This window comes from Lutra lutra, chromosome 7 (genome assembly GCF_902655055.1).
Source record: "Lutra lutra chromosome 7, mLutLut1.2, whole genome shotgun sequence".
NCBI lineage: Eukaryota > Metazoa > Chordata > Mammalia > Carnivora > Mustelidae > Lutra > Lutra lutra.
The window spans coordinates 110,853,019-110,872,351 of record NC_062284.1 but is presented as its reverse complement, the minus strand read 5'-3'; the positions used below and the strand labels follow the sequence as shown (position 1 = coordinate 110,872,351).

At 38.8% G+C, this 19,333-nt stretch overlaps 1 protein-coding gene across 10 annotated transcripts in view; it reads right to left on the bottom strand.

Moving 5' to 3' along the window:
* SYNE2 (spectrin repeat containing nuclear envelope protein 2) overlaps nucleotides 1-19,333 on the bottom strand; it is a 338,449-nt gene that overhangs the window by 156,519 nt on the left and 162,597 nt on the right. For all 10 annotated transcript variants that reach the window (XM_047738768.1, XM_047738772.1, XM_047738776.1 and 7 more), the window contains exons 42-45: nucleotides 18,079-18,230; nucleotides 16,849-17,158; nucleotides 15,074-15,238; nucleotides 11,729-12,070 (exon numbers count right to left, since the gene is read on the bottom strand). In XM_047738768.1, the coding sequence (XP_047594724.1) occupies nucleotides 11,729-12,070; nucleotides 15,074-15,238; nucleotides 16,849-17,158; nucleotides 18,079-18,230 (969 nt within the window). The remainder of the gene's footprint in view (nucleotides 1-11,728; nucleotides 12,071-15,073; nucleotides 15,239-16,848; nucleotides 17,159-18,078; nucleotides 18,231-19,333) is intronic.

Genomic DNA, 19,333 nt, shown 5'->3' with positions numbered 1-19,333 from the left:
TCATCCTCTGCTCAGCACCCTTGACTCTGTTTTATTTTGATTTTGCAGTCTCATTTGAACAATTTTATTTTAAATATATGATATTTCAAACATAGAAGAACAAAATAAAACTTAAGTCATTAACCACAATACAGATTTAAGTAATGTAATTTTCCAAATCACAAATACAATTTAAAACTTGATCTTCATCATTCTTTCATCTCTTCCTCCTCAGAAATAACCACTATCCTAAAATACATGCATACATTTTTAAAAAATATTTATTTACTTAAGTAATCTCTACTCCCAACACGGGGCTCAAACTCATGACCCCGAGATTAAGAGTCACACCCTCTTCTGACTGAGCTGCCCAGGCGCCCCACACATGCATTTTTATACTTTTACTACATATATTAGTATTCATACAGTATTGTCTAATATATTTTAATTCTTATAAAACTGGAATCTTGTATTATCATTTTATAACTTGTTTTCCTTCTTCCACTAGGCAGTATGTTTTGGGGTTTATTCATGGGGACAGATAAAAATCTGGTACAGTCATTTTAGCTTTGTAGACTGTTCTCCTGTCTGCATGAACACGACTTATTTATCTGTAGGCTTCTGTGAATGTAGTATTATTCCCAGTTGTTCTTATTAGAGATATTGGTCTGATAAACACCTTCGAATAGGCCCTTTTGCACATCTCTGTGAGTTTCTTTGGTATATTTTCTATAACTAAAATTACTCCTTTTGATTATCAATAGGTGTTGATTTGTTCTGAATTATAGTTTTTACTCCCATCAGCATAGTAAAAGAATTCAAAAATTTCCCTAATCCTCTTTGATATTTGGTGCTAACGGACTTTAATTTCTACCAATATATTGGATGTGAAATTGATACCATTGTGGTTTTACTGAATTTCTCCAGCTGCTAAAAGACTGAGCTACTCTCCTAGAAGAAAACATGGGCAATAAGCTCTTTGACATAGGTCTTAGCAATATTTTTTTTGACCAGTCTCCTCAGGCAAAGGCAACAAAAACTAAAACAAATGGGACTACATCAAACTAAAAAGTTGTTGCACAGCTAATGAAATCATCAACAAGACAAAAAGGCAACCAACTGAATGGGAGAAGATATTTGCAAGTCATATACCTGATAACAGATTAACAGCCAAAATATACATGGAACTTATACCATTTATTATTTAAAAAAAAACAAACAAACAACCTGATTAAAAAATGGGCAGAGGACTTGAATGCATTTTTTTTTTTCCAAAGAAGATATACAGATGGCCAACAAGCAAATGATAGAAATTCACCATCACTACGCATCGGGGAAATGCAAATCAAAATCAAAATCACCATATTAGGGGCACCTGGGTGGCTCAGTAGGTTAAAGCCTCTGCCTTCATCTCAGGTCATGATCCCAGGGTCCTGGTCCTGGTCTCTGCTTGGTGGGGAGCCTGCTTCCTCCTCTCTCTCTCTGCCTGCCTCTCTGCCTACTTGTGATCTCTGTCTGTCAAATAAATAAATGAAATCTTTAAAAAAAAATCACCATATTACTCGGCCATCAAAAAAAACCTGAAATCTTTGCAATGATGTGGATGGAACTAGAGATGGTATTACGCTAAGCGGAATAAGTCGATCAGAGAAAGACAATTATATAATTTCACTCATATGTGGAATTTAAGAAGCAAAACAGAGGATTATAGGGGAAGGGAGGGAAACATAAAATAAGATGAAATCAGAGAGGGAGATACACCATAAGAGACTCTTAACTCTACGAAACAAACAGGGTTGCTGGAGGGGAAGTGGGTGGCAGGAAGAGGTAACTGCGTGATGGGCATTAAGGAGGGCACGTGATATGAATCACTGAACTCTACCTCTGAAACTAAGAATACACTATATGTTAATTAATTGAATTTAAATAAAAGTAAATTTTTTTAAAAAACCACCATGAGAGGGGCGCCCGGGTGGCTCAGTTGGTTAAGCGGCTGCCTTCAGCTTGGGTCATGATTCCAGGGTCCTGGGATCGAGCCCCACATCAGGCTCCCTGCTCAGCGGAGAGCCTACTTCTCTCTCCCCCTCTCCCTGACACTCTGCTTACTTGTGCTCTCTCTCTAACTCTATGTCAAATAAACAAATAAAATATTTAAAAAAACAAACAAACAAACAAACAAACCACCATGAGAGGGGCGCCTGGGTGGCTCAGAGGGTTGAGCCTCTGCCTTGGGCTCAGGTCATGGTCTCAGGGTCTTGGGATTGACTCCGCATCAGACTCTCTGCTCAGCGGGGAGCCTGCTTTCCCCCTCTTTCTCTGCCTGCCTCTCTGCCTACTTGTGATCTCTGTCTGTCAAATAAATAAATAAAATCTTTAAAAGAAAAAAAAACACCATGAGATATCACCTTACACCTGGCAGACTGGCTATTACTAAAAAGGCAAAAAATAACAAGTGTCGGTGAGAATGTGGAGAAAAGGGAACCCTCATACACTACTGACAGGAATGTAAACTGGCTTAGCTCCTACGGAAAACATTATGAACGTTCCTCAAAAAAATAAAAGTAAAAATACCATACAATCCAACAATTCCACTTTCGCGTATTTATCCAAAGAAAACAAAGGCACCAATTTGATGAGATACATGTCTCCCTATGCTCATTACAGTGTTATTTACAACAGCCAAGATATGGTAGCCACCGAAGTGTCCCTCAGTAGATATACGGAAAAAGAAAGTGTAGCATATATATACAATGGAATATTGCTCAGTCATAAGAAAGAATAAAGTCTTGCCATTTTAACATGGGTGGACCTCGAGGGTATTACGCTAAGTGAAACAAGTCAGACAGATAAAGCAAATACTGTATCACTTCACTCATACATGGAATCTAAAAGAACAAAACAGAGGGGTACCTGGGTGGCTCTGTTTATAGAGCATGCGACTTTTGAATTGGGATTGAGTGTTAAGCCCCACCCACGCTGGACAAAGAGCTTACTTAATTTAAAAAAGGCGGGGAGGGGGCAAAAATTTTAAAAATACAGGGGTATCTGTGTGGCTCAGTCAGTTAAGTGTCTGCCTTTGGCTCAGTTGTGATCTTGGGGTACTGGGTTGAGGCCGGGTAATAGGCTCCCTGCTCAGCAGGGAGTCTGCTTCTCCCTTTTCCTCTGCTTCCCTCCTCCCCGGCTCATGCTCTCTCTCTCTCTTACTATGTCTCTCTCAAGTGGACAGATAAAATCTTTAAAAAACAAAACAACAAAGAGAAAGAGACTCATAGATACTGCTTGTTACCAGAGTCAGGAGGGCTTGGGGGGTTGGGTGAAAGAGGTAAAGGGGATTAAGAGGTACTAATTTCCAGTTATAAAATAAGTCATGGGGATGTAATGTACAGTATATAGAACATAGTCAGTAATATTGTAACAACTTTGTATGGTGACAGATGATAACCAGACTTACCCTGGGAATCATTTCATGATGTATAAAAATATCAAATCACAATAATGTACACATGAAACTAAAAGGATATTGTATGCCAATTATATTTAAAGAAAAAAAAAAGACTGAGCTACTCTCATGTTCATTGGCCATATGAGTCTTACCTTCTATGAATTACTTTTGCATATCTGTTGTCTATTTTTTACTGGGTTGATTTGTGATTTTTGGTGTTTATTTTCATATTCTGGATACTAATCTCCTAATAGTTTTATTCACTGCAATTATTATCTTCCAGTAGATTGCCTTTAAACTTTATATGTGATATCTTTGTTGAACAAGAGTTTAATGTTTTTGTTTTTGTTTAAATATATTTTTTAAAGATTTTTTTTTTTAAGATTTTATTTATTTATTTGACAGAGAGAAATCACAAGTAGGCAGAGAGGCAGGCAGAGAGAGAGGAGGAAGCAGGCTCCCCGCTGAGCAGAAAGCCCAATGCGGGGCTTGAACCCAGGACCTGGGATCATGACCTGAGCCGAAGGCAGCGGCTTAACCCACTGAGCCACCCAGGTGCCCCTAAATATATTTTTTAAAGATTAATTTACTTATTTGACATAGAGAAAAAAGCCAGTGAGAGAGGGAACACAAGCAGGGGGAGTGGGAGAGGGAGAAGCAGGCTTCCCATTGAGCAGGGAGCCTGAAGTGGGGCTTGATTCCAGTACCCTGGGATCAAGACCTGAGCCGAAGGCAGACACTTAACAGATTGAGTCACACAAGTGTCTGAGTTTAATGTTTTAATGCAGTCACATGCATCAAACCTTTCCTGTTTTGGAGTCTGTTTTCAGAGTTTGCTTAAGAATGTCTTCTACTCTGAGAACATAAAAATATTCTTTATATTTTCTTGCAAAGGCTTTAACATTTTTTTTTCACATTTAAGTTCTGTAATGTGTTTCTGTGTGAGTTTTGTGATAAATTCAGTCTTTGTCAGAAAAATTCAAGTATTTTGCCTCACTCCAGAATGATAGTTCAACTGGGTATCAAAGTGCAGGTTAATAACTGTCTTTCTCCCAGCCCTGTGCAGATGCTATTCCTGGCTTTCAGTATTGAAAAATTTATTGTCAACATAATTATTTTTAGTCTGGTTGCCTTTGAGATACTTCATTTTGGCGTTAGTGATTTATTGTTTAGCTTGTTCAAGGCTCTCTGTACTTTCCGAAACTCAAGATTCATATTTTCCCTCAATTCTGGAAAATTCCCAGGCTTGCTTTTATTTTATTTTCTCTACTCTTTTCTCCTACAACTCCATTCAGGCTTGTGTTAGACCATCTCACTGTCAGTACATCTTCTAGGTCTCTTAAACTTTCTTTCCTATATTCCATCTCTTTACAGCTCTGTGTTGGATTATGGGTAATTTTCTCAGTCATATATTTTAGATAACTAATTCTCTTCAGTTTGAGTTTGCTGCTTAACTTGTCCAGAGCAATCTTAATTTCAATGACTAATTTTTTTTATTTACTGATGTTCCATATGGTTCTTTCTCAAATCTTACCCTGTTTTTCTCAAAGTATCTTACTCTCTTCTTATGATTTCAAATCCATCTTTTCTATCACAAATCATTTTAAACATATTATTGTATAATATATTCCAGACTGATTCATAATCTCACTTTCTTAATGCACTAATTCCTCTCATTTGTAGTAATGAGGTCCCTTCCCTGTGGTAGACTGTTCCTTTGTATTCATCACTGCCTGATTGATTAACTCATCGGTACTAGCTCAATATCAGACTTCTCTTTCATTTCACTGTGGGAACTCTTTTGGCCTAATTGATAGAAGTGACCTGTTTCTGTGGATTTGTGCTTGCTTCTTCCAAGTATCCCATGAAGACAGGTAGGTAGGTAGGTAGGTAGGTATGTAGATGACAGACACAGAGACTGAATTTATTGTTCATTTCTTGATTTGACCTACTCTGTAATGCAAGTAGTATAGACTTGGGACTCTAAACCTGTTTGAGATATAGGTTTAGTTTAGACTTCATGGGAGAACTTTTCTTCCCATGTTTAGTCCTAGTCCTTTCTCTGGGTTAGAGATTTTCTGGCCTACCTTTCTCCCAGAGTATAAGCTCTTCAAGGGCCTATGTCGGTTATGGAATATCCACTTCAATACATGGCATCTCATGAGTCCTTATGACCTCTAAAACCCTGAACATCTGATTCTTTCCCTTCCCCACCTCTCCTGGAATTTCCCTTTAAAAAGTTGTTTTGTTTTTTTTTACGGGGCGCCTGGGTGGCTCAGTGGGTTAAAGCTTCTGCCTTCGGCTCAGGTCATGATCCCAGGGTCCTGGGATCGAGCCCCGCATCGGGCTCTCTGCTCAGCAGGGAGCCTGCTTCCTCCTCTCTCTCTCTGCCTGCCTCTCTGTCTACTTGTGATCTCTCTCTGTCAAATAAATAAAATCTTTAAAAATAAATAAATAAAAAGTTTTTTTTAAATTAGTATAAACATACAGAAGTATAACTTTCTTAAAAAGATTACTTATTTGAGAGAGAAAAAAACATGAGTAGGGGGGAGGGCAGAGGGAGAGGGAAAAGCGGACTCCCCACTGAACAGGGAGCCCGATACAGGGCTCCATCCAGGACCCTAGCTGGCATCATGACCTGAGCCCCGAAGGCAGATGCTTAACCGACTGAGCCACCCGGGCGCCCCCAAAAGTATAACTTTTAAACAGTGTAAAAAGTGTACATATTGAGCCTCTGAGCATAAGTGGAATTTTTAAGGTTAAAAAATTTGAAGTGGAAAATGATCATTCTCTCAAAAAACTGGCTGAGTTACATCACCAGCTATCTTTAATTTTTAAAGAAATGCTACTTTTTTCAACCACATATCTTTCCTTAGAGTTTGGCCTGTTTGGAAAAGAAATAGGAAGTGAGAGAAAGAGTATCATCAATTCTCCTTAAGGGCAGGGGCATGATATTTTTATCTATATGTGCCTTAATTCACAAAGTAAACCTTCTTCATTCACATTTAAAACAATGGGCTTTACATAATGGAGCTCCATGTCTGGCTTAGCAAACAAATAAAAACAGCCAACAGAAGGAAGCCTGGCACCAGCTTCACTATCCCCTGCCCTGTTCAGGAACAGGGGCCCCATGGCTCTAATAATTCTGGGAAAGTGAGAAGCCGAAATCTATCACCTGTAACCTGCTAACAGTAGGACAGTATCATACAAGCCTAGAGGATATATTTCTTTCTTCTCTAAAGCATCCCAATATGAAGCAGTGAAAAACAATTTAAAGATAAACATACATCATCACCACCAGTGACACACCGAAAGGCAGATCAACACAGTCTCAGAGGCTGGCTCTCTGTGCTAGCGTCATGTCTACAATGTTAACGTGACCTGTCAGGCATCTGTGATGCAGCCAGACTCGCCCACCTCTCAGGCCCCCACTCTGTCACTCTTCTCTGCCTCCACCCTCTCTTTCATCCCTTCTAACTCCTCATGCTCTCTCCCACCACAAGAGGAAATTCTATTTTCTCTGTCAAAAATCCTCCCAACAGCCAGCCCTAAGCTCTGTTAACTCCAACCTACCTTTCAGGTCTCCATTCAAATGTTGTCTCCTTAGGGAAGCTCTGACTACAACTCAGGTCAGACTCCTTTATTACACACTGTCATGGAACTAGTCTTCTTTCACTTTGTTTCAGTAATCAGGCTCTCATTAGTTAATCAGTTGATCAATATATACCTCCTCCTCTAGACTAGAAGCTCAGTGAGAATACAGACCATGCCTATTTTTGCTCACCATTGAACCCTCATTGTCTGCTCAATAAATTTTTACTGAATGGATGTGTAGAAGAAATCATAATGGGCAAAAAATAAGAGAATCTTATTTAGTTTTTGTTTGTTAAGATGAATCATCTGTGGGTTTTAAGGCAGAGTAGAAAGAAACTGGGGATCTGCCAATCTAGCTCTTGTTGGCCAGACAGACATCTGCTAGGAATGACAGCAATAGGCTTTGGCTGGGTTTACTGAGAGTAGAGAAGGTTCAAAATAGACCCAAGAACTCAATAAAGGTTCACTGAGTCTGACAGTACATTAGCATATTAAGCCTCAATTAACAACCCACACAATGCATTCAAGAAAATGGTAAGGGTAAGCCACCAAGCATCAGGCTGGGCAGAGGACATGGGTTCTAGTCCCAGGGCTGCTGGAGTATTAAACTCAGCCAATTAACATCTCTGACTTCAATTCCCTCACCTGAAACACAATGGTTAGCCTAGAAAGTTTCTAAGGTCCCTCAGTCTATAAGATTTCAGGACTTGGGAATATGTTCTCCAAAGTACACTGCTCACAGATGTCAACACCACATACACTATCTAAGTCACTTGTCCTGTAAAGGAATAAATCTTGCGAAATTACGAAAAATACCTCCAGAGCAAGAAGCAAGATTTGTATATTTGTATACAGGCCAAAACCAGCAAAGTAGTACACTTCCAAGACAGAGCTGGCATGTGGCCCAACTCTGTGTTTCTATTAACAAAAATTTTTTTTTACTGAATTATCAGGATAACACCAAAAATAGACATCATTTACCCCAAGACTGAAAGCTCTTTATCTTGGAAGTGGTTTTCCCTGACTCTACTGTGTTTCTGGTCACTCATCCTCAGCTGGACACCTGACATGTTTCCCCTGTATCTGTGACTATCTACTTTTCAGAATTTCTCTACGAATGCCTTCTTAAACACTGAAATGATAAATGCTCAGGAATTTTTGAAAAGAAAAAACAACTCAGACATACTAACAATTACACCTAATGACGAGGAATTAAAAGAAGTAATTATAGGCAAAAGGTTGTTTTAGGAGCAATTACATCATGTACGTTGACACTGGGGAAGGAGGGGGCAAGAAAGAGCCTTTAATACCAGTTAATTTGTAATGCTGCTTTATGAGTTTTCAGAATAATAATAAACTATGAATGTACTACTTCCCTTTTTCTTCCTCTTTATCATTTCCCTTTATGGACACCTCAAATCTGAAGGGATTAGTCAGTCTTCAATTTTTACCATATCCTAATTTGTTACTTTGTTTCACCTACACAGGAAGGGGAGATAGAAGGCAGTTCTGCCCCTTCATATTTAAAAACTCTTAGAAAGTCACTTCTATAAAAATATCCAGGATGATATTGGATCATAAGCACCCATATCCTTCAGTTTACATGCTGTAATTTCTTTTGCCTCCAGGTTTCCCTTAATATTGTGTTATTAAAGAAAGGTCCAGATCTAAGTTATCGCCTAAATTTCTTCTAAAATGAAATTCCTGGAGGGGTGCCTGGGTGGCTCCATCTGTTAAGAGGCTGCCTTCGGCTCAGGTCATGATCCCAGGGTCCTGGGATCGAGTCACATCAGGCTCCTTGCTCAGTGGGGAGCCTGCTTCTCTGCCTCCTCTGCCTGCCACTCTGCCTGCTTATGCTCTCTCTCTCAATCTCTGAAAATTAAATAATTTTTTTTTAAAAAACTGAAATTCTTGGCAACAGATTGAAATACATACATGCTATAATCGCCACTTTTGACAAGTGCAATCACACCTTCAACAAAACTCTAAGATCAAATGGAATTTACTAAAGAAAAAAGTAGAAGAAAATAAAACTTCCTAAAAATTCTTCTGGAGGCAATTTTAAAGGATCTGACAAAAGCCCCTGTAGATCCCAAAAAGGCATGTGAAATGAGCATTAATTAGATATTTAGTCACTGTTAGATTTTTTAATATTTTAAAAGGTTTTATTTATTTACTTGAGAGAGAGTGTGTGAGCGAAGCAAGGGACAGGGGCAAAGGGAGAGGGAGAAGACTCCCCGCTAAGCAGGAAGCCTGATGCAGGACTCAATCCCAGGACCCTGGGATCATGACCTGAGCTGAAGGCAGCCGCTTAACCTACTGAGCCACCCAGGAGTCCATAATTAGTGTTACATTTTAAACCATGATATCTGATGGCATCTTTGAGCAGAATGACTAGCACAAAAGAGGCCTTGATAAGTATTTTTAATCAATTAAATGCTTATTTTCACTATCATAATAGTTTCTGATTAATCAGACTTACAGTTCAGTAAATGGTGCTTTTATGTTATTTAGATACTCCTGCTTAAGTCTTTACACTTGTGTCTTATACATGTTTATGCATGTTTTGATCGCCTTTACTAGCTGCTCAACATTAAAACTATTCTTGGTCTTTCATAGTCTAATATTATATAGAATAAAGTAAATACAGCCAGTACTTAGAGTAGAGAAAATAAAAGCACAGGCAGAGAAAAAAAAAAAAGATTCATGTCACAAAAGAATAAAAAGTCATAATAAAATATTTCTAGAGAATTAAAACCACAAACCTCTACCCCAAACCATTCCTCTACCCTAAACCTACTTGAAGAATGAAGTACCTCCTCTATCACTTTTTTAGGTTTAAAAGTAGCTTATCAGGGTGCCTGGGTGGCTCCGTGGATTAAGCCTCTGCCTTTGGCTCAGGTCATGATCTCAGGGTCCTGGGATCGAGCCCCGTGTCAGCTCTCTGCTCAAGGCGGAAGTCTGCTTCCCCCTCTCTCTGCCTGCCTCTTCTGCCTACTTGTGATCTCTCTGCCAAATAAATAAAATCTTAAAAATAAATAAATAAATAAAAGTTGCTTATCTTCTCCTTCACAAACATGAGTCTTCTGACCATGACACAAGGCATCACAAATCAAATAAAAATTTATATTACAATATATTTGTCTTACATGATTCAATGGAAAAATATTTTAATGAAGTATCATAAATTATAAATAACTCATCGTTCAAGATCAAGTAAAAGCTTAATAAATTATAAAAACTCTTATTATTGGATTATGAGTTTTATTTAGTTTTCAATATACTCTACTGTATTTTGGGGGCTCACAGCCAAAATGGGTCTGAGAAGCTAATTTTAAAAGTTATTAAGCAACTCCCTATAGCAACATTATGTATTAGGATAGAAAGCACTCAGGTTTTTTTTTTTCTTTCTTTCTCACTTATCTACTGCTGTTTAATACTGTTAAGAAAGTTTCTTTTATACATACTCCTCAGGAGTAGCAGGTATGGGCCCTTCATTCCTTAAGACATTTTCCTTAGTGATATCTAACACTGCTTGTGGGATTTAGTAAGTCTTTCCTCATGGCCAGACAGATGCTCCATTGGCCTTTATGGTTTTGCAGATTTCTAGAGAACGCTATCTGGTTCCTATAATCTTCCATGCATTCCTGTTTTGTTTTGTTTTCTAAGATTTTATTTGTTTATTTGAGAGAGAGAGAGAGAGAGAGCATGAGCAGGGGGAGGGGGAGAGGAAGAAGCAGACTCCCTGCTGAGCAGGGAGCCCAACCTGGGGATCAATCCCAGGACCCAGAGGTCATGACCCGAGCCGAAGTTAGATGCTTAACTGACTGAGCCACCCAGGCACCCCCATGGACTTCTGTTTTAAGAAGACAACAGAAATGCACATTCTTTTCATTGCTTTTGATCACGTACTCCACAAAAAGCTGATGAGAACTCACACCTGAGTGGTCTAGCCTTTGCCAATGTCCCACTGGACCTTGAACTGTGAGAGGCTGCCTAATAGAAAGACCCTTTCAAATACGGTTTACTGGATGGTTCTCTGTGCCTTTTTCATTTCAATCTCTACCCTGTGAGAAAGAACTTTAAGAGCCATAGGAGAATGAAAACAAAACAACATTCTTCTTTATTCTCCCTAGGGAAAATCAGGAGCCTGAATGTTGATATTCTCATACCAAGGGATCTGACAACATTTAAAAATGCATTTGCAGTATAGGGTTAACATGAGAAGAAAAAGAAGGAAACTATCCTTTGAAGTAGTCTCTGATTTCATTATAACATCCACAAAAAGAAAAGAAAAGAAAAGAAAAGAAAAGAAAAGAAAAGAAAAGAAAAGAAAAGAAAAGAAAAGAAAAGAAAGAAGGCTCTTGGGATTTTTTTCCCTCGGAAAATGGGTAGAACACACTTTCTTTTTCTTTTGCCTTTTCGAATTTGCCTTTGTGTTCTTGACCCAAGAAACTATCTGATTACATGTCAGAGAGAATAATCAACCTAAATTGGTGACTAACATGTTAACAGACTAAACAGTAATATTTCACCACTGAAATCTTAGACAGTTTTCTAAGGGCTCTTCTTACAAGTGGGCATCATAAATAGCCAGCACACTGAGGGTTTAATAATGAAATAAGAAGGCTTGATTTACCACCCTCTTTTCAGAGCCCAACACCTCTTCATTCTCAGACGCGATGTCTTAGAGATGCAATCATAAGCACTTACCTTGTTTATCTCCCAGACTTCCTCAAACGTTTCCAGTGCACTGGAGTCCTGAGTGGACTCATGCACATCAGAAGTGACCTCCTTCTCTCTGCCTGGCAGAGTAAACTTTTCTCTCTGTTCTGATAAGCGTTTTGATTTGAGAATGCTATTGAGACAATTTTCTGTCTCCTGCTTGGCAGATTCAAGTCTGTTTTCCAAGTCCTTCTGTTTACACATAAGTGATTTTATATCATCTTTAATAATCTTCTGTCCCACTGAAGATGTATTTTGCTTGATGGATTTTGCTAAAGCTAAAATCTGCTTTAATGTGCCATCTTGCAAACGGAGTCTATTCTCTAGTTCCTGTAAGTAGAGAAAAGATTGTCACGAAAAGTACCTCTGTTCAATGGTCACAAGAGTTAACTGACTTTTATAAATCACAGAGTATTCTGCTCCACTAGTGGAAAGTGTAAAAAATTTACCAATTCATATCACAAAGAAGAAAGTTTGGGCAAAATTTAAACCAATGTGCCATCCCAGATCTAAATCTCCAACAGATTTTATAAGATACTACAAGTTTATCAGAAGTAACAAAGAAAATTCTCCCAACACAGTTCCTGGAACGTAGGAGGCATCAACACTTATTTGTTAAGTATATATTTTGTTCAAGATACAGCCTTTTTACACAATCAAAATACTAAATAGTAAGTGCCTACTCTGTGCAAAGCACTGAAAATAGAAGAATCATTTAGAATGTACCCACACGAATCTAGTACTAATATTTACAATTCAGAGTAAAGCTTAAATCAATGATCTAATGCAGTATCTGGAACATAGTGGGAACTCGATCAATATTTACTCAACGCATGAACAAATCAGGCTGATTTGAGACCTTAAGACTCAAAAGGAAATGTGAGGTATTATAATAGCTACTGATGTTACTGTTGAAATAGAATAAGCCTTAAAGTTACTAGGTGAATTATATAGTATTTATCAGTCACTATCTTAATAGACTACACAATATTCCTTCATTTGTTCATTTAACTAGCAACAAATGTTATGATAGTTGTTTTTTTTTTTTAATTAAAAAAAAAATTCAAGCAATCTTGGGGCATCTGCGTGGCTCAGTTGGTTCAGTGTCTGCCTTGGGCTCAGACCACAATCCCAGGGTCCTGGGATCCAGCCCCACATTGGGCTCCCTGCTCAGCAGGGCGTTTGCTTCTCCCTCTTCCCATGCTCGCAATCACATTCTCTCAAATAAATAAATAAAAATCTTTTAAAAAAATCTTTTTAGAGTAATCTCTACACTCAACGTGGGGCTCGAACTCACAACCCTAAGATCAAGAGTCACATGCTCCACCAACTGAGCCAGCCAGGCACCCCTATTATGACTGACAGGTTTCAAAGTTACATAGATGAGGAAAACACAGCCAAGTCAGGTTCCTATAGTCTAGTGAGAGAGACACAGAAGTAAACAGACAATTGTAACAGAATGTGAAAACTGTGCTAACAAGTCTGCATAAGTCATCAAAACATATTAAGCTGGAAGAAGGGAGATCCAGACCGCATTTTAGAATGTTCCGGGTGCAGCCATGGGGATGTTGCCATGGAGAGGGTAGCAAGGGCAGACAGACAGCCCATTCGGAACACAATGCAGGGGTGTGTGAGGTGAGGGCTTGCTCTGAAGAGGCAATAATGGAAGGTCTTGGGGGGGAAACAAATTGTACAGATTATTCCAGACATGATAGAGACAGCACTTAATGTCTGACTAGACTGAGGAGTCTGGGAAAGGATGGATAACCAGGTTTCTGACCTGAAGCCCGGAGAGATGGTAGAAATATTCAGAGTCAGAGAACACAGAAGAAAAAGCAGGCCTACTGGTATGGAGATGGAGAAAGGGAAGTTGAGTTATTTTCTGGACATACTGAATGATAAATAAGTGTACAACATCCAAGTAGAGGTGTGTCGTGGGGTCAGAAGACCTGAGTAGTAGCCCCTACTCTGGGTGACCTTGTAAGTCCCTCATCTCTCCAGAACCCAGCTTATCACATATAAAATGAGGGGTCTGAACTTGATAGCCTCTGAGATTTCTTCTACCTATAACAGAGGCTCTATGTTAATTTTTCTGGAGAAGACTGAGCTGGGCTCACATCTAACACTTTTCTTAATTATCCATGGCCCCTAAACAGTGCCGTGGACATGATGAGCCCTGAATATCTGTCAAATGGTTGCTGTTAAAAAAGGGAGGTAACGGGGCACCTGGGTGGCTCAGTGGGTTAAAGCCTCTGCCTTCGGCTCATGTCATGATCCCAGGATCCTGGGATCAAGCCCCGCATCAGGCTCTCTGCTCAGCAGGGAACCTGCTTCCTCCTCTCTCTCTGCCTGCTTCTATGCCTACTTGTGATCTCTACCTGTCAAGTAAATAAATAAAATCTTTGAAAAAAAAAAAAAAGGGAGGTAGCCTGTCACAATGTGAGGCCACAGAGGAGAAGGCTCGCTTGATTTCCAGGCCCCTAAATGAAAGAGATGAGGGGGCTGGTTCTGTTGGAAGAGTATGTGACGCTTGATCTCAGGGATGCGAGTTTGAGTCCCACATCGGGTGGAGAGATTACTTAAATAAACTTAAAGAAAAGAAAAAAAAAAAGAGAGAGAGAGAGATGGAGAACTCCCACATTCGGGCCAGCAGTGCTGCTCTGAGACTCATGCCATGAAATCTCCAGTTAAGGAGCTGTCAAAGTAGTAGCTGAGAAAATGCTTTACTTTGTTTTCTTTTAGAAGACACCTCTCAGGCTTGCTGACATTGGCTAAGCAAAGAGTGAGAATCCAAGGAATGTGTTTTGAGATTGTGGGTAAAGGGTTGTCTGTGATCCTCACTGCAAAAGACTAGGTGCTGTTGGAGTGAGGGAGAGGAGTTTAGACGCCTTACATCTGGAGAGAGCTCTAATTTAGACCGTAAGTATGAAAAGTAATAAGGTAAAAAATGATACAATTCCCATCCACCCCTGATAAAGAATGCAAAACTGAAGCATTTCCCCCTTGGTCTTGTGGCATCAGATACGTTCTTTCACTCTCCAGTATCTCCTGGAATCACTGTGCTGTCTTGGAAACAAAGATCTCCGGGAGGTACAGACTGGTCATGGTGGAATGGTCTCGGAGGGTCCGGAGAGCAGGGAAACATTCAATGCAAATTATAAAGGAATTTGGTCACTAAAAAAGAGCATTCCCATTTTCTATGACTAGTCAGAACCTTAGTCACCTTAGTTACCTGAAGAGTAACTGAATTTCTTATCAAAGACACAGATTTGTTCATTATAATTAATACTGATTCTGTTTTCATGCCCATCATGTCTGGACACTGATTAATACCTGCAGTTTCTGCAGTTTTTCCTCAACTGCTATTTGATCCCCAGGCATATCAGAAAAACTGGCAAATTCCTTGGAGATATCATCCAATGTGGCATTCAGGTCTGTGATGCAAAGCTGGTATGAGTGGTGTTCTTGAACATGACCTTCCAATTTCTGCACAGAATCCTAAAAATAAAACCGACAATTCACCAATGATGTCTGTGAATTTTCTCACTCAGAAAAATAATTAAATTGTTCAGAAACCCTTGTTTCATGAGGTTTCATCTTGAAACAGGAATAGGGCCATAAATTGTCCAGAAAATTTAAGTAAAGTTTTTAGTAGCTGAGATATTTCAATGTAAAATCTCCTCTGTCCCCCTGAAAATGGCTTATTGAAATCACATTTGTTTCCCCCATGCTTCTTTGCCTTCGTTTCATTCCTGAGGACAATTTATTTCTCAAGAGGTTTACAAAACATAAATGCTTCAAATTATATCATCAAATCACAAACATCTATAATAAAGCAGCTCCCTTAATTATCCTTCTTAGTATAACCAAATATCCACAGTTGGAAATGAGGCTATCTGAGATCAGCCTAACCTCGGATTCCTTCCCTAAGAATTAAATTCCAGCACTGTGTGTTCGGAACAAGTAATCCTAACTCAAAAGCAAACCCACCTTGAAGTTCTCTTCCTGGAATAAGAACATAAGGTAGCCACACCTGATCAGAACAGTAGTAATTATTAAACTCAACCCCTTCAGTCAAGTGGATCTCTCTTTATCTCTGCACATCTCCTGCGGTCTATAGAGCACGATTTCTCATCCACAGGATCCTTACATTGAATCTAACTTCCAAAATGCAAAGAACTATAGATAATTCTCTTATGAGAATGCACTCCCTCAGTGGCAAGCTGACATCTCTTATTTCTTTTACTGCAGAACATTCAAGAGAGGGAAACTGAGGAGGTTTATACAGAATCATGAATGTACAGCTGACCCTTGAACAGCATGGGTTTGAGCTACATGGATCCAATCATGCATAGATCTTATACAGCGCAGATCTGTAAATGTGTTTCCTCTTATGATTTTAACATTTTCTTTCTGCTAGCTTACTGTACAATGTATAATACATATAACATACAAAATACATGTTAATTGACTGTGTTATCTGTAAGGCTTCCCGGTTACTAGTAGGCTAATAGCAGTTAAGTTTTCAGAAAGTCAGAAGTTATACACAAATTTTAACTGTGGGGGGCTCAGCACCCCTGCCACCCCCCAACTTTGTTCAAGGGTCAACTGTAAACCATTCCAATGGACAGATGATGGACAAATGGATAGACTGGTAGATGCATGGATCACTTTGATAACATCTCTTTCAGAGAGATACATTAAAAAATCTTAGGGGCGCCTGGGTGGCTCAGTCGATTAAGTGTCCGATTCTTGGTTTCAGCTCAGGTCATGATCCCAGGGTCATGAGATAAAGCTCACACACTCTCTTGTTCTCTCTCTCTCTCTCTCAAATAATAAATCTTAAAAAAAAAAAAAATCTTAGCCCTTTGACCCCTGGAAAGGAGAAGTTGGAGGAGAAAAAATAACATCATCATCAAACAATAGGCACTGGATTCTTCTAGCAAAACTGACGGATTGAGGAGTTAGTATTTGTATCTCAAAATGATCAATTAAATGTTAGAAGGTTCTGATTTACCAAAAGAACAAAAAATGGTTCCATATACAAATATGACATAAGTACGCATACTTATGACAATCATTTTGAAATTTCATTTTGACCATTTCACCTGGAGCTGTTGCAGAAGACTTTCATGTAGATGCTTTATTTCCAGCCAAGGTTTTTCACTGAAGTTGGGGTTTTTAGTGCACTCTAAGAGGTAACTTCCTTGAGATTTTAACTCTTTTAGCAAAGACGTCAAATCTTGTGCTTTCTGGAGGAATTTCTTATAAATTTTTAACTGAGCTTTCTTCTCCTGCAAACCATGTTGCAGCGCAAAGCCCACTTCCTGCTTCTTTTTTAGTTCCGTGAGCATTAATCTCAGATCCTCCTTACTTTGCAAATACTTCTCCCCTTCTAGCAGAAGCTTTTCTTGATGGCTAAGTTGAACAAATATTTTAGAAATGACATGACTCTTAGCAAATTGGAATGTTTTCTGCATATTATGTATAACATACGTTGTAATAAAAAGCACTGAAATAACACTAACATCAGTTATTCCCAAAGACTCCTTTTGGCATTAATGACATTCTAAACAGCACTAAGTCTAGCTCAGAAATCAAGACAGAAATTATTTGTAGTATTATTTTAAAAAAATTTTGTTACATAATTTGACCTAAGAACAAACACTTAATAATTTAGATTCCAGACCATTACAGTTTTTATTATGCTTAAATAAAATTATATTATCTTACATTTCTCTTTCTCATATAACTAAAATAAATAATTATTCAGTACATTGGCCATCTAACTAGTTTATACTTTCTATAATTTAGCTTTGATCTGTCTTCCTAGAAAAAAATATAAAATTCACATTTCCACAAAACAGTAAATGTATCATTTAAGATGTGATAGGAATTAAAAATTTTCACCAGAATTATGTCCACTGAATTCAGACATTTACCACGTTTATACATTTAAGAATCTCTTAGAATAGATACTTAAAAGGATAATTCTTCTACAGTAATATCATGCAGACTACTGAGATTGTCTGGGGGAGGGGAGTTTTGGTAAGAAGCAGTGCTGAAGGTGGAATGATAGACAATGCTAATTTGTTACCAAGAACTCCGTGGGTTGATGAACCAGCCAAACTAAACACTGCTACAGCTAAGACGGTGTATTTCCTATCTGATCCAGAGAACTTTTCGTCTTCATTTCTGCCTCTGACATTGTGGATGCCCCTGACATTACTTTCTCTCCAATAGATATTCTATCCAAATCCAGGAGGCAGACAAAACATACTTGTTATGGCTTCACAGTGTAATGAAAGCCATGAATAAGTGAAGGCATTGTCCTTTACCTTAGATATGTGTTGGCTAAATGGAGTGTGTTGTCCCACTGATTCTTGATATCAGTAAGGGTCTTTGGAGCCAATGGAGATCTGCTGCTCTCAGCCTGACTCATGATGGTCTGTATTTTAGCGTCCCCTTCAGGCTTTAGTAAAATGATTTCCTGAATTAAATAAAACAGAGCTTAGAAACTCATTTGTATTACTTAGGGAAAGTACATATGATATCTTTTGATTTATACACATTATATTTAGAGTAACTGCAGAGTAGATTTCAAAATTATCTTCTCATTTTTATAGGTCAATGCTATCTCCTTCACATGATACAGAACTGATTCTCAATAAATATTTTTTCAGGTTGATCTCTCTGCATTCCTTCTCTCATCTTTATTTTCAACTGCCTTCAAATAAGGCAGAGGCCCGAAAGACTCGGGCAAATCCTTCCTATTCACTCCATTATTTATTGATAGAGAGTTAAAGTAACAACCGAACACAACATTTTTATACACTCAAGATGAGACTTAGGGCTTCCCACAGGAAAATGCAGTGCCCCTTGTCAACTCTTGTCCCCCCTGCTACGACATAATTAATTCCCACTCCCTGTTCCTCTCTTTCCCTCCTTTGCTCTAAACAATCAAGTTTCTCCCTAATTGGAAATGCAACTCCAGATTCACATCCCCTGGAAAGCCTTTCACATATAACCCCAATTACTTCAGTGAGCTTCACCAACCCTTAGAGCTCATGATGCATAACCATTGCTTCCTGTAATATGCTCTGATTAATGTTAATTTCAATCCTTCCAGGTCGCGTTTACGCACATGTGCTTCTATCCCCTGCATGTTTAACTAACAACGTCTATTGACTCTCCCCTCAGGTAAAAAGTGAGCCAGGTGGAGCTTGAGATTTCCTTGCCCTCTGCAACCCCCTCAGCACCTAATAACCTTTATGAACCACACAACACACTCGATATCTAATCATCTTTATGAACCATACCTATTCACTGTGAAGAAGAGTTCGTCTCTAGCCCTGCCCTTGACATTGCTGATGCCTCTCTGTACTGTCATATATATATTTCTTTACATCTGAGCCAACTCCCACTGCCACCCTCTGTAGGCACTGCCCTTACAAAGAGAGGCTATACAGTCTCTCTTCTGTCTGCTTTAAGATAACTTTAGATCCAACACAGCCCTTCTGCCTTTTAAGCACAGTCATCTGAATGCCTCAGCCAACCCACAGTGATCCTATTTTCCATTAAGAAACAGTTTAT